At 41.3% G+C, this 15,998-nt stretch overlaps 1 protein-coding gene across 1 annotated transcript in view; it reads right to left on the reverse strand.

Annotated features, from left to right (window-relative positions):
• The window catches only part of AACS (acetoacetyl-CoA synthetase), a 44,999-nt gene that overhangs the window by 3,657 nt on the left and 25,344 nt on the right, over positions 1–15,998 (reverse strand). The window contains exons 7-17 of the mRNA XM_068157431.1: positions 15,658–15,739; positions 14,839–14,986; positions 10,545–10,625; positions 10,018–10,142; positions 7,315–7,379; positions 6,992–7,114; positions 5,553–5,666; positions 4,935–5,060; positions 3,061–3,130; positions 1,994–2,052; positions 828–1,030 (exon numbers count right to left, since the gene is read on the reverse strand). Coding sequence (XP_068013532.1) covers positions 828–1,030; positions 1,994–2,052; positions 3,061–3,130; positions 4,935–5,060; positions 5,553–5,666; positions 6,992–7,114; positions 7,315–7,379; positions 10,018–10,142; positions 10,545–10,625; positions 14,839–14,986; positions 15,658–15,739 — 1,196 coding nt within the window. The remainder of the gene's footprint in view (positions 1–827; positions 1,031–1,993; positions 2,053–3,060; positions 3,131–4,934; positions 5,061–5,552; positions 5,667–6,991; positions 7,115–7,314; positions 7,380–10,017; positions 10,143–10,544; positions 10,626–14,838; positions 14,987–15,657; positions 15,740–15,998) is intronic.

Consider the following 15,998-nt stretch of genomic DNA (forward strand, 5'->3'; position numbering starts at 1 on the left):
CACTATGGGGGCTGGCAGCCCTGAACTCTAGGACCACCTTCACAGGTAAAGGTACACTGGCAGTAAATGGGTATCAGAATATCAAACAACTGGTCTCAAGTCTTCTCTCTAAGCACACACAAGTGGACTTGCAATAACTCACTGCACCCTCATTCTGCTCTTTTAGGGCTGTTCAGGAACATCTAGCAGGGAGGACTGCAAAAACAGGTATTTCAACTGCAGAGTCCTTACAGCAAAGAGCAGCACTGCAGAGTAACAGCTCCAAAAGAATGGGCATGCAGAACCTTCAGCTATACAAGTTTATCTCTCCTTATCCCTCCCAAGCACAAAGATTTTATTTTAGCTTTTGCTACAGTTTGGGCAGCAATAGTGCTCCATTTAAGTGGGTAAGCAGATGTGAAAGTAAAATGGCTTATAAAATGATTTCACAAGTTTGCTCAGTGCTCAGCTTTCCTGAGAATGCCACTTGAAAACAGGAAAACAAAAGCAAAATAAGCTTATGGGTAGCCAGCAAAGCTGAAGTGAAATTACCTTTATAATATTTCCCTGTTAAAAGGCTTAAGTATATATTACTGAGAAAATGCCACACATTTATAAATTGAGAATGAGCATTTTTAGGCATTGTTAAAACACAAAAACACGCTTTGCTGAGAAGGAGATGAAATGATGTTGCTAGGCAACATAGACAAACTATTTATAAAGCTCAAATACACTTTTGAGATGCTAAAACTTCCACGCATGTGGGTTTGAAGAGCAATGACAACTGCTCCTTAATTACTATTCAAGGTGACAAAGGCAAAAAGCAGGCAGCATTTTCCATGACATACCGGAATGCCTTTGGTTTCTAGAATGAGGCTTGGAACATGCCTGGCAGAAAGCGCCACACGAATTGCATCGCGGATTTTCTTCACCAGACCCTCGCTGAAGGCATGGTTTGAAGTCATCTTCAGGAAGAGTATCACCCTCTCCTCCCCATCTTTGTTGTACTGAGGGACACAGAGGCTATCAGAAACCTCCTCAAAGGCTTCAACTGAAAATAAAGGCAGAGTCTTTATTAGCATTTGCATATTCTAGAGGCACCTCTCTTTTGGTGCAACCACAAGAAGTATCACCTCCTGCAAAGTATCACAGTATCACAGTTTAACTAAGGTTGGAAATGACCTCGAGGATCATCGAGTCCAACCTATCAACACAGACCCCATGACTAGACCATGGCACCAAGTGCCACATCCAATCCCCTCTTGAACGCCTCCAGGGACAGTGACTCAACCACCGTCTCAACACAGACATCCTGGCTAGGTTACTCTACAAACTTCTCTTCTGGCTGCTCTGAATTGAAGTGCTCAGGTGAAAATCCAGGTTTAATAACCTTATATATTTAGGTCCAGGACCAAAGGAAAAAGAAAGACCAAAGAAAAAAGCTGTAACTTTTGGGATAAAAACTTTGACACTCAGCCATTTTCTTTGGCTTTTCTCACAATCCTTCTTCTTGCACAGACAGAAACTCAAGAACAAGGAGAGGCAATAGATAACTAAGTCTCAGATTAGCACCTTCACAGGCACTGTTTCAACACCTTCCACAAGATACAAGATCGATCTTTGAGTACAAGCTCAAGAACTCCTGATTATTAAGAAAGAACAAAGCCAGCCCAGGGCTTGTCTTGGGGCACACACAAAAAAAGGTCTAAAAAGGTAAATATTCTTATAAACTTGCATTACACAATCAGGCCACATAAACTCATTGTATCAAAGTAATATCTTATGAACAGCACATCTCAATCAGTTTCTGGAGCCCTAGAGATGCTTCAGGAAAACAACCAATTTCAAGTCTACAACATCAAATTTGACTTGATGCTAATATGGTCTGTACTTTCATTGGAAAAACAGCAAGTCTTTTATTACTTAATGCCTCCAAACACCTTTATAAAGCTTGCATTTCAGATCAGAAGGCAACAATATCATAGCTGAAAGAGGTGGAAAGGTAATTTCATACCTATGTTATAGATTTCAGAACTTCCAAATCTTACTCCATTTGGATTTAATGTACCATCACTGAAAATCACACAAACAAAAAAGCAGCATTAAAATGTGATTAGAGTTTGATGAAAAGAGAAAAATGGATGCAATTAACCAAGGCTCTCTGCATTTGTGCAGTGAATATGCAGCCACATTTAAATTTTAAAAGAATTTGATTTAAAAAGGCATTCTGCTCATTAGAATGAAGTGGTACAGAGAACCTCAACACTACTCATTCATCTTTCCCAGTCCCTCCCTTTTCCAGTAGCCTACACTCCACTAGTGACAAAACAGACACACACACTCCACTGATGACAAAACAGACCAAGAATCTTTGTAGTACTCCATATTGCAATTGTCTCTCATTATTTTCCAGCTCTTATAGCTGGAACTTGTGCTTCATACATAGCAGCCTGGCGCCGTATGTCTGTCAAGTAGGTCTGTTTATGACAATGCCAGTCACAGCTCAAGGCACTCACTCAACTTGGTTTCAAGCAGCAAGCTGAAAATTTAGCCACAACTAGTGATCATTCAAGATCACAACACAAGCACAAGTCAAGATCATTACCTTCTATAATCTTTGTTGTAAAGCAAGTCAATGGCAAAGCCAAGACTAGAAGACAAAGTTCCCTGATGCACCACCTTGAATGTCCTGCACCCTCAATTCAGATTTATTGGTGATCATTAGAAACCATGAGACACAAAATTACAGAAACAAAATCACAAAATGTTAAAGGTTGGAAGGGACCTTCAGAGATAGAGTCCAAACCCCCTTCCAAAACAGGATCACCTAGGGCAGGCACCACAGGAATGCACCCAGGCAGGCTGCCCTAGATGATAGTTGAACACTGTCAAAAGTAGAGCAGAACTTTGAAAAGGGCTCTCTTCCCCCTAAGCCAGCTGCTAAAATTTAAGGGTTGAAACCCACATACTGGATTTCACAAAATAAATATAAAGCTGGCAGGCATGACAGAGTAATGCCCATTATGTTCTCAGGTGAACCTTGCAAACCTTAACACATTTACTCCAAACACCATACCATACCTGCGACCCAGCATGACAATTCCTCCTGTCTTGGGATTAATTTTGCAGTAATCACCATGGGCCCAAACCCCTATTAGAGAATGACAGAGGTTAAGCAGCTAATTTCTTATTCACTCAGTCACAGCAGAGGTTTAACTCAAGTTAACTTAAAATATATACAAAAATGTAACATCTCAGATACTTTAACAACTCACAGCAAATGTAGCAGTACTTAGCTATGCAGACCATCTACACTGCACTTGCTACAAAGGGCTAGTTCACATTAGGATCAGACCCTCATCTCCTGATTGCATGACTATACAGCATCCACTAGAGAACATGAACAGCTGCTCTAAACACCACATTTTGAGGAACCTGGAAGAATCTCCCAGAAAGGTTACAACACTCCCTCTAGTCTTTCTTAGGATTTAAATTCTGTGCAAGAAGATATCTGGGCTTGCATGGCAGGTCTTAACAATTCCCTAGGGAGCTTCTGTGCTTAATGTCCTTGATTTGACTTTTCAGAGCCTGAGTAACTTTCATATTATTTTTAAGATAGATGCTGCCACAAACAGAAACACCAGCCAATTCAACTCAAAGTTTTGTAAAGCCTACTTTCAAAGGCAGGCCTACATAAGACCATTCCCTAACTTCATTTAGAATAGAATAGACCAGGTTGGAAGAGACCTTCAAGAGTGTGTCCAATCTATCATGCAACACCACCTAATCAACTAAACCATGCAACCAAGAACCCTATCAAGTCTCCTCCTGAACACCTCCAGTGATGGTGACTCCACCACCTCCTCGGGCAGCCCATTCCAGTGGGCAATCACTGTGTAAAACTTCCTCCTAACCTCCAGCCTAAACCTCCCCTGGCACAGCCTGAGACTGTGTCCTCTTGTTATGGTGCTGGTTGCCTGGGAGAAGAGACCAACCTCTGCCTGTCTACAACCTCCCTTAAGGTAGTTGTAGTGATTTACAGCCTTAAGCCCATTTACAAGGAAAGACAAGACAGAACTCCTGGACCACAGTGATTTCAGTCTAGCATCTGTCAAAAGTTTGAGGCTTTCCCATTTCTTGTCATCAGACTTCCACGCAGACTGCAGGTTCCACATGCCCTCAATCTTCCATGATTATTTCCTGCTGCACATCCTCACTTCTCCTGGGAATTCATTCTACATTGCTGCTTTTTCTACTAAAGCCCTCCCATCTCCAAAAAGCAGCAGCTTGGGGTCCTGCTCCTGTAAAAGCCCCTGCCAGTAGGCAGCAGAGAATTCATCATCCTTGTGCCACAGAAGCAGAAGCTCTGGTTGAGCAGAATCCTCCACAACTATTAGGAAGAAAGACTCTGGCTCACAGTTCCTTTACTCTTACCACCATTGGAAGACTGTATGAATGCAGAATATGCATGTCTGAGACAGCATACACTTAAACATCATGCTAATGAGGTAGCAAGCCAGCACTTATCCCTTAGGATTCACTCTTCCTGTTAGGTAGAAGCAGCCTGGCAGAGGTGCAGTAGCACTCATTAATGCAGGAATGCTCCCTGACCTATTCAGCACTTTCATTTCACACCCAAGCCAAGCAGTCTGTGTCTGCACTAGAGATTATCAGGCTGTTACAGTCATATCTGCCTAATGAGAACAGGAGCAAGATGGGACTGGAGCTTTCCAGAGATTCTTAAACTGATTTGGATCAATATTCAAAAGAAACTGCTAGCAAACAGAAAGTGAGATATTATTGAACATGCTGTGGAGTTCTCACCTTGGAAATCTGGATTCAAAGCTGCACCTGCCTATCACTGGGCAAGAACAAACCTGTATCTTCCCAAGAGCAGCAATACAATCTGTATCTCTGGTCAGCTTGAGCAATATCCAAAGGCCTTCATTACATACCTGGGAATTTTGAGAAATAAGCCTTTCTGTACTTGTTTCCATTCTCATCATTCCAGAAGTGTGTAGGTTGACAGGGAATAGGCTTGGTACAAACCAGTTCTCCACTTTCACCCCAAACTGGTTTTCCTGTATACAAAGAAAAAGGGGTTCTCTCCATTTTCCTTCTGCAAACAATAGAGCACCAAAGCAAAGAGCACCTACGGTTATTAGTTTCATGCCAGATACTGATGCAGACATGAGAAGAGCTGTGACTGGGAGGCTTAACTGCTTGTGTTCTGTTCCTAAACTCATTCCTACCATAACCTCAGTAACTTCAGGAGAGTTACACCACAGGGTGGAAGCCAGCACGGCACCCACAGCAACAGAGCTAATTAGCATACACACCAGAGGTTAGAATTTGGCCTCAAGGTGCTTCACTAGAGTGATGGAAAAGGAGAACCTTTTTATACATTGATTATCTTCACTGGAGTACTGTACAATCCAGGTAAGATCTTGGGGAACATATTTTCCAAGGGAAATCACTCATTTAACAGCTCTTTACCCATCTCACAAGTGAAATACAATAGTTATATGACCTTCAGTTTCACAAGTGTGCACAGTACTTTGGGTAACAGTTACCTTCATCATTCCACGCTTCTACAGCCATTCCAAGATTTCTGGCCTGGATTTCTCCTTTGTAAACTGGAATTGTAACATTTTGACCCATGAAACAAGAAATGATATCTGTCCCACCTACAACAAAAGAAGCCCACTTAGAACATGGAGTACTCTTTGGAAAAAAAACCTGAACACTGAAACAGCCAAATTCCACCTTTGCCAAATGCTTCTGATCCACATTAAGCAGATAATACTATCTGGGATGCTGCCTGACTTATTAAAAGAGGGTTTCAATCCTTAGTTTATAGGTCTTCTTCTAAGGGTATTCTCTTCATATGGAAATATTCCTTAAGGCAAAGTTTTTCTTCCATCAGTTTTTTAAATCTCATTTAAGGAAACTATTTATATGAGTCAGAAAATAAACAAGCCCTGGTTTACAGGCTTAAATACCTAAGATCACTCAGAAATGTTTGTTTGTTCTCATTGAAGTAACCAGTCAAGCTATTTCACTCTATTTACTTAGCTTTCACATCTTGTTCTCATTAGTAGGCAGGTAAGCCATGAACAGTTACCTTAATAAAAATAGATCCTGTCGAAGTGCTTACTTAACTGGAATATTTATAGTCTAAGTTTTCAAGGAAGTAGAATTTTAAGACAAATCAATCATGTTAACTTCACTCAAGAATAGTCTTCTGCATTTGAGACAAATTTCTATAGTAACACGTTCAAGATTCAGCACTACTCTCACTAAGACCAAAGTCAGAGGCAACTTCTGTAGCAGAGGAGTCAGACTTTAAAAGTCAAACTAAACTGAGTTAAAAAAGCTCTTTGAAAAAGTCAGCCCTCATTACAAAGCAGAATGAGTTATTCTGTGGTTGATCATTTGTGAGTAGAAGTTGCTTCAGTAGCACTGCTCACAACAAACTGCACAGTAGGTGGGCCTGATATTTTTCCTAATTATATAATTCACACACACACACCAAAGGGAAAAAAAAAAAAAGAGAAAAGAAATGTCTGCAGTGCCAATTACTTAGCACAAAAAGAATTGAAATGGGAACATGGAAAAACCTCTCCAAGAGGAATTTTCTGCTAAAGTCAGCTATTTGCAGAACAGTCTGTTCTACTGGTTATGAGACTTTTCTTGATCTCACCCTGCTACCTCTGAGGACAGCCAGTCAAAATAAATGATCCTGCTTGAAAAAAAAAAAAGAGCTAAAACCCAAAACATCCACCATGTCAGAAACATTCCACCTAAAAGCCTTTAAGTGTACAAGCTTCATTATGGCACACTGAATTATGCAGAAAACCCCTACATTAAAAAGACAACTCCAGTTTAACTATCACCAAGCCTGAATGATCCAAGGCTTAAGATCCCCAAACATACAGCAGCAAGCAAGCAAGGAGGAAATGCACAGGCAAGGAACAGGATTAGCAGGATGTGTGCAGCATAAAGCCATCACCTGAAATGGATCCCAGGAGGACACTGCTTTTTATGTGCTTGTAGACATACTCATAGCTTTGTGATTTGAGCGGCGATCCTGTCGACAGGATAGTGTGGAGCGTTTGGAGATTGTGTGTTTCACCTTAACAAGGAGGGAACCAACAACAGAGGTTAAGGAAGAATTTTTTTACAAGAGCTTGTAACTGTTTGTCACTGCAATCCACAGTAATTGCAGAAAGGACTTTGTGACAGGAGACAGGGCCTGTATCAAGATACAAGATACCTGGAGTGGGAAGGTAGGAGGGAGGGCAGAAGGGGCTCAATAGCTTTTTTGAAGCTTACGTGGTTTTAAATTTTTCTCTTCTAGCACAGCCAGCCACTTTGCACCTGTTCCAAGGATGGTGATCCTAGAGGGGAAAAACCCAAGTGTGACTGTCTTGCATCTTTAAATATGCTATGATTCTAACAACCTGCAATTCCCACTGCAGCAAGCAGAGGCTGTTAGACACTCTGTACATTGATTAGCCAAGCAATGCAGTCTCTTAAAGCTTCCGAAGTGCAAGGCACATCTTTTTGAGCAATCACAATTAGTCAGATCACATGTCATTTCTGCAGCTCTGGAACTTTTAATTCTATAGTTAAATATTAAGCAAAGCTTTCCCACCTCGTGGAAAGCATTCACTTTCATTTACAGGAATTCATCCTGCAGAACACCCCAAAGGCTTCATGAAATGTTCTAACATTTACTTCATTAATAGGCCATAATTGCCACAAAGCTGTTTAACACAAAACTGCTGCCTTGTGCCACTCTTGCCCATTAAAAGAAATTGCTGTTTCAAGGCCCAGTTTAACAAAAGATACTTCTGAAAACAGCAGCCAATGATTTCCTCTTAGGTAACCCTTTGGTTTCTACTTGAATGGCAGGTGCTTAGCAGAACATGAAATTTGGTCTGGCCCTTGCAGAAAGTGTATTTAGAGCTCTCCAACACAAGACAATTAAAACCCGAAGCAAAGGCTGTACCCCTTCCCCACTATCTATGGAAGTGCTAGTTTAATATTTCTGCTGACTTTCAGGAAATCCTCTTCCCTGCCTTCTGCTAATTCATTTTATATTACAGCAATAAACTCACTCAAGAAAATGCAGAGAGACAGATAAGGGATACAGCCTGCGTGATCTGAAGGCAGACAATACACACAGCAGTGGAACTTAAATACAGTCCTGCTGTCTTTGCTTCTACTCCACTGGCAAGATGGAAGGTAGAACAGCTCCAGACATGGGGAGGGGGCTATTCACTCTTCCTTTGCCATTCAGATGGATGACTGTTACCAGAAGGCTGCCACATCTTGGGTAGGGTCAGCAACATGCTATTTGCACAAACACATTGGTGCACAGAGCCATTTATGAGGTACAGGGGAACAGCACCATGAGAGCCCACAGAAGTATGCTGCTCCCCCAGTTAGCACAGACCACAACCTCCATGAACTACTTTAGTCCCATGTAATACTTCACTTCCTTTCCATGCTTCAAATGAGTGCTTATTTTACAGTCAGAGTATGTAATGCTTCTGTTTATTTTTAAGCTTTGACACTTCCTCTACAGCACATGGAGAGCCTCGTCTGCTATTAGCTCCTTCCAAATGCGACAGAGCTGATGGATGGTGACTAAACAGCTCACTTGAACAGATTTTCAATTGATGTCCACTTGAGTCACTCCCATCATGCAAGATCTCCTGGTACTAGAATATGCTATCTGAAGGAAAGTATGGTGCATCTTCTGAGGATGAAGGTAGCCTTAACATGTTGAAACCTCCTTTTTTTTCCCCCCCAAATATGTAACATATGACTGAGCTGGGAACAGACTGCATTATGAAGCACCACACAGATGGGCACCACTTTTAGCACCAGATTATAAAAGTGAGACATGCAGACACATTTCAGTTATCTTCACTTACTTTTGGCATGTAGAAACAATGCTTAAAAATAAGCTGTGGTATTTCTTAATTCCAAATTTTTGCCTCTTGTTCTCCTGTTTTTGGTGTGAGGTTTTTTTTTTGGTGGGGGGGAGGCTCTTGAAGTTTGTTGCTTTGATTTTTGATTGTTGGGTTGTTTGGTGGTTTGTTTTTTTTTACTGGAAATATTCTGACTAGGAATTAACCTTCAATTGTTACAGTCAAAGACAAAATGTCAGTCTTTAAATATTACATGTCACAAAAGACTGAGTGAAGCTTAAATTAACTACAAGAGTCAAAGTGAACCTTTTGGCATCCATTTTCAGCCATAAATAAATTCATTTTCATTATCCATTTAAAATGACATTCATTTTACCAGTAATATCATTCAAATCTACTCTTCACATCCAGCTGGCTAAATAAAAAGTTCAAGGGGGAAAAAACCAAAATCAAATCCAAGTTTAACCAGTGTACAAAGCTAAACACCAGTACAGGGCTTTTAGTTGTTTGTCAGATACCTGCCATTTCTCCAGGCTTTGAGAGAGGTCACTGTGAGCAGCTTTAGGGGCAAAGAATCAGGTGAGAGAAGTAAGGAACATCTTGAAAGGGAGAATTGGGTATGAAACAACAAAACATGAAAATATAAGCAACCCTGTTGAGCTTTTCCAGCCAATTTATGTGTTTAAGTCAGAGTGCTATATTGAGCCTTATGTTGAGCTGCTTGAAATAAAGGATTCTTATTTTCTAAGCTCTAAATGTGCAGAGAAATTACTCTTCAGATTGCTCCCAATTACTGCCTTTTGAAAAGGCTGCTCTTGGAAACTGACTATTGAACCAAAATTCTTTGTTTGCCTGGAATCCAAACGCTTCAGTTAAATTTGAAACAATCAGCTCATTGTCTCTTCTGCTCCCTCAAAGACTGCTTTAGTCCAACATTGAAAAGCAGCTCCACTCAAGGGTAAGCCAGAAGATAAACTATGGTATTCTGTGTACTAGTTCTGACAAAGGAAATGACACCTTTCAGGAGGTTGACTGTATGTGGTCATCCAAACAGAATCAAACACCATTATCCTTCCATTTAATGTTATTTACATACCCTAGTCTGTCAGTCAAGTCCCAGAGCACGTTTGGTGATGGAATCAGAGGAGACCCATCATAAAGGACAACTGAAGCTCCTGTAGCAAGTGCAGTCACTAACCAATTCCACATCATCCATCCAGTCTGGGAAAAAGAAGATACCTGTATTAGTTTGTGTCAGCTAGCTGTCCACTCACACCAAAAGGGAGACATAACACAAGTTCTTCAGTATGGTGCAAGAAGGTAGAGCTTATTTTGCAGGTGATATTGATGAGGTAGTTCAATCAATAAACCTGAAACTGTAAAAATCAATCCATTTTCCTCGCTAATTAGATCAGAAACATTTTAACATGGGTTTGACCTTTCAACAGAAAAATCTCTGTATTTTATTATTCTTCCTAATTTTTTTAGCCACAGTGAAGTAGCACAAGCCCTTGCAGAACAAGAATTAAAAATACACCTGCATTTGTAGGAAAAAGCTCTCCCATCTTTATAAGAAAAGCATAATAAAGTGGGGGGGGGGTTAATGCCTTAAACCACACTTGCCGTTGTGTAGTACATAATAATGTCATTGCTTGTCATGTTGCCATGAAGAATGTGTTCCTTCAGGTGCTGTATTAGTGTGCCCTGAAAAAAAGACAGTGGAAGAAAAAGGCAAGTTCACATACATGAAAAGCAAAACTGACAGCACATTAAGGCTTAAAACCCCCTAATGTTGTCAATCCTTCACAGGATGTGCTTCAAGATTACAGGAAAGCATTTCCTCCTAACCACCGCTGAAGTAAATCCCTGGGTCTATCTACAGCAGCAGCAATTGCATCCTCCATTTTCTCACATAACTTTTCAGCTTCTCTCATTAGCCCTCAGCAATTCCCACTGCACATTGCTTACAATCCATGGAATAAATAACTTCCTTCACTCCTAACTCTGCCCAGCCATCAGAGTTGCAGAGTACTCCATGCAGGCTGTAATTTTAACAGCATGCTTTTACCAGGCAGATTTTCCAAGATAAACCCTTTGACAGAACTCCATTTTCCATATATCTAGGCAGCCAGGAGAAATGGAAGAACCTAAAGCTGCTCTGAACTGCAGTAGCTGTTACATATAAACACTATTTATCAAAGCCATCTCACCTATTAACATGTAGGAGATGAAAGATCTAACTATACAGTGCAGCCCGGAAAGCCAATCAGATCCTGGGCTGCATCAGGAGAAGTGTGGCCAGCAGGTCAAGGGAGGTGATTCTCCCCCTCTACTCAGCTCTGGTGAGACCCCACACCTGGAGTACTGTGTCCAGTTCTGGAGCTCCTATTACAAGAGGGATGTGGAGGTGCTGGAACATGTCCAGAGAAGGGCCACGAGGATGATCAGAGGGCTGGAGCACCTCTCCTATGAGGGCAGACTGAAGGAGTTGGGGCTGTTCAGTCTGGAGAAAAGAAGGCTCCGAGGTGACCTAATTGTGGCCTTCCAGTATCTGAAGGGGGCCTACAGGAAGGCTGGGGAAGGACTTCTCAGGATCTCAGGTAGTGATAGGACTAGGGGGAATGGAATGAAGCTGGAGGTGGGGAGATTCAGGCTGGACTTGAGGAGGAGGTTCTTCACCATGAGAGTGGTGAAGCCCTGGAATGGGTTGTCCAGGGAGGTGGTTGAGGCCCCATCCCTGGAAGTGTTTAAGACCAGGCTGGATGAGGCTCTGGCCAGCCTGATCTAGTGTGGGGTGTCCCTGCCCACGGCAGGGGGGTTTGAACTAGATGATCCTTGCAGTCCCTTCCAACCCTGACTGATACTACGATACACATCTCTTGTAAACACTGAAGTGACTGGAAACATGAAAAATGCTCAAAGCATCAACATTAACAATAAAGCAGTTAAATGCACTGCTTCTTTCTCTCTTTTGTTAGAAATGCTGCTGAAATACCTCTCTGATCATCAAGGCATAATTTGTTAGGATAAATAAATTCCTTGCTAAGTCACTTCATTGGAGTGACAAATTAACGTGTTTGATTCAAAAGATGGGCTTTGCATTTATGCAAGGAGTTATAGTGGAACTATTAAGAGCCTCATAAGCACAAAACAAGATTTATCCTGAAAGAAAATAAGATTACAGATAAACACTTGAAATGAAAAAGGAGAGTCATAAAATTGGCACACGCTTCAGAAAAGGCAGCAAACATTAAGTAAAAATAAAGGAGTAAATCTTATTTTCTCTTTACAACTCAGAAGGAAGCAGGTCTGCTCTTTGGAATACACTAAGCTGTCACAATGCTGCCACCTAGCCACAGCTGCCCTTAGTGACAGCTAAAAAATTGAAAATGGGAGGGTTAGAAACAGTGTTAACTGTTACATTTGCCAAAAGAATTGCAGGTGTTAACAGAATTATTCCATTTAGGAAAAGTAAGCACTTTGCCTCTGCAGGCAAACCTAAAGGAGCCATGCAAAGCAGTGACATTAAAACAGTCAAATTCAAGTAAAATAAAAAAGTGCTTTCTTTTTCCTTCATTTACTTGCTGCCATTTCCACAGTTTTGGAACCAAAAGGGAATTTAACAATGACTTTAGGTAGAGACTATGAATTCCTCCCCTGCAAAAAACAAAAAGCTAACTCTCAGTCTGGAAACCAAGGTACTGCAGTAGAAGGCATAGCTGTTCTGAAGAACTAATGGCCCAAGATGCTCTCTCAAGTTTATTTATAGACTTGCTTATTTATAGGACTTTTATGACCCTCAAAATAAATCCTAAGCATTTGGCATTTCATGACACAGATTTGGCAGATGATAAAAACTTAGTGATCTGCTTGTCTTCACTGGACTCAGCATACGGCTGACAGAGCACCGAGCATCTGGAGTGTCAAGAAATCAGTAGACACTGCTGCTCCTGAGCCACACTATCAGCACACAAGGGACCAGTGCTGAGCAGTGACATAGCTGAGAGAGCAGCTACTCAGGGCTGCTGGTCCTACTCTAAACCAGCACTGATCTCCAGGAGGCACTCAAAGAGCCCAACATGAAAAGGCCTGATTTGCCTACAGTTATACAAGAAGTCTGCAGCAGCAAGTTCAGGTCTTGCAAGTCCTTAAGCTGACCACAAATTAACTGATTAAGATTTTAGAAAAAAAATTCTCTTTAAGACAGTTAGGAATATGGAATAACTGAAAAGGGGCCTGAGGCCAGAAGTGTTAACATCAGAACTCAAGGAAAAATAAACCCCTCTGCAATACATGAATTAGAGCTGCTCTGGGGAAACAGAATGCTCACAAGTAACATGTCCCATTCAAACCATCACATTCTCTCCTCCCCACCAAGGATGAGTAGTCACACAGAATGTTAGGGGTCAGAAGGGACCTAGAAAGATCATCCAGTCCAAACCCCCTGCCAGAGCAGGACCACCTAGAGCAGATCACACAGGAACACATCCAGGCAAGTTTCGAATATCTCCAGAGAGGGAGACTCCACAACCACCCTGGGTAGCTTGTGTTCCAGTGTTCAATCCATACAAAGCTACTTAAGAGTTTAGGTATGAACCAAAGATATGACCAGATAGAAAGCAGAGGCATAATTAAGGCCAAGCTAGGCAGCCACACAGATACCATGGGAATAAAAAGAACTTCACAAGAGACAGCAGTCCTGCTGCCTGATCGACACCCATGTTTTTCATCTCTACTGTTTAGCATGCATCACTGAACTAAAGACCTGTCCTGCTTTTGCTAATCCATCTCTGCAAGTACTCAACCAGCCTATAGCCAATACAGCTTCAAAACAACTGTCAAATGGCAAAATCATAGAATAGAATTATACCTCTTCCTTCTTCACATACCTAGGATTTGTGTCCCAAAGGTATGTCACATGCTGCCTGGTTTGCTCTCCAATTGGAGGGTGCTTGCAGGCAGCATAAGATTTGTCAGTGGGCAAACCCTCCAGTCCTGGCTGCTAAAGGCAGGCATGAACACTATAGGTGTAACACAGTGATCCTGCTTTCAGGCTGCCTAGACAGCTCTTCAGCCAATCTCAGAAAATGCTCATCCTGACTTTCAGATCAAACAGCAGAAACAAGGGGCACAGGCTAATAATTGTATAGTTTATTTTATAGAAGTTGGTACAAGTGTGCCAGGCAACACATTCTGTCTGCATTAAGAGGCAGAAGCCCTACCTTCAGGGTTTTACTAATGGCAGAGCTAGTTTCAACACTAAGCCAGATGGCTGGAGTCACTTTGTGGACTTCAAGAAACTGCCCAGAAAAATGTGAAGAACATGAGTACTAAGAGGAAAGCTTGCTAGCATGGGTGATTTTGGCAGTAACATTGTATGTACACAATAAGACACTGCCCTACAGCATACAAAGCAAAAACCTATACCCAAACAGATAGCTAAGCTTCCAGCTTCCTTCCTTAAAGGATTATGAAGATGATATGACTTGAACTGAAAGACATAAGGGATAAAGTTTAAGGTAAAAATATTCTAAATAATAAAAATTACAAGATTCCTATGAGCTTCAGCTTGACAGTGTCCAAAAATCAGTTCCAAGCACCCAATTCAAGTTCTTTGGTCCTTCTGCAAGGATTAGTCAGCCCAGTTCTACTACTGCTTTTGTGACTGACATTTGCTCCCAGAAAACAGCTGAAATCTTGAAGGTCTGCACGCCAATCTCTAAACCAAGTTATTTATCCTTATTAATCCATATCTGGTTGCAGTCACCTACAACTGAAAGTTTCATTGCAAGTTACTGAGAAAAACTGTCAGCAATCAATTCTTCTTTAAAGTGCATTATGGTGTGATACCGTTAAAAGAAAACTGTAACCCAGGTAATTAAATATAGATAGTGCAGCTCCAGGAGGGAAGACATACCCCTGCTGAATGAACCATGCATTTTGGTGCCCCTGTTGTGCCTGATGAATACATGATGAAGAGAGGGTGACTGAAAGGCAGCTGTTCAAACTCCAGCTGGGGGGCTTGGTCTCCTTTCCCAGTAGCAAGGAAGTCTTCTAAAAATATGCTGCATGAGAGAGGGGGAAAAGGAACAGTTCAAACATTTTTCTGAAAGCATTACCCTTTTGCAAGCCCTCTGTCTAAACAGCTCTTTCACATTCAGCTATACACTCAAGCTATGTATATTATTTCTGTGCCTAGTCTTTCTGCTCTTTGAATTGCTAATGATTGTTTCTTTTCTCTTTCTCCCTGTTTTAAAATAAAGCATTAGCATAATATTGAGATTTAACACAACACGATCGAAGGCTATAAATCTGCACCTACGATCAGCTGCCAGTCTTAACAGCTCAAAGCAGACTGGAACAAAATGTGATCCTCACCACAGTCTGGAACTCAACCACTTCCACTAAGGTAAATATGTGATCCAGACAAATTATCTCTAAAATTGCCATTTCATTACTGATTTCTGAAAGACACTTTCTTCTCCCTGGTAATATCCGTTAGAATATCTGATTGAATTTTGCCTTCCCTTGAGAAGCAATACTACCAGCAGTGGTTCTGCAGATGCAAAACACCTGCAGCAATACACTACTACTCTTTTCAGTATGAAGCTGGACCAGCATTAACCAATCTTGCTAAATCCTACTTTCAGGGTGCAAGAGGTCAGGCAGTTTCAACAGCTATCAGCATCCATCTCATCCCCAGTCAGGAGAATCACAGCTCAGAAGCTCCCATTACCTGTTTGGAATCTTAGAAATGTCTATGGTTTCTCTTGAGAAGACATATGGAATCACCACCACACTTTTTAGATCTGGAAGCCCTGGAAGAATGAAAGAAAACAACAAAAAAAATCTTGCATTCTGTGACATAAACCAAAGGTCTTTCCTGTCTGATTGGATCACAGTGTAATGCACTAAGTAGGAGAAAAATCTGATGCACCAAGTTTTGGACAGAGTTTTAAATGTTAAGAAACCCCAAGAGACCAAGCTGTTAACTAAGATACAATTTCCCCAGTATTGACAGCCTTTTGAAATACATGTGTAAATCTGCAAGCTGTAGTGATCTAATACCTCTTCATT

Source organism: Melanerpes formicivorus, unplaced genomic scaffold (assembly GCF_026170545.1).
Source record: "Melanerpes formicivorus ecotype bairdi unplaced genomic scaffold, bMelFor1.0.p_v2 SCAF_36, whole genome shotgun sequence".
Lineage (NCBI taxonomy): Eukaryota > Metazoa > Chordata > Aves > Piciformes > Picidae > Melanerpes > Melanerpes formicivorus.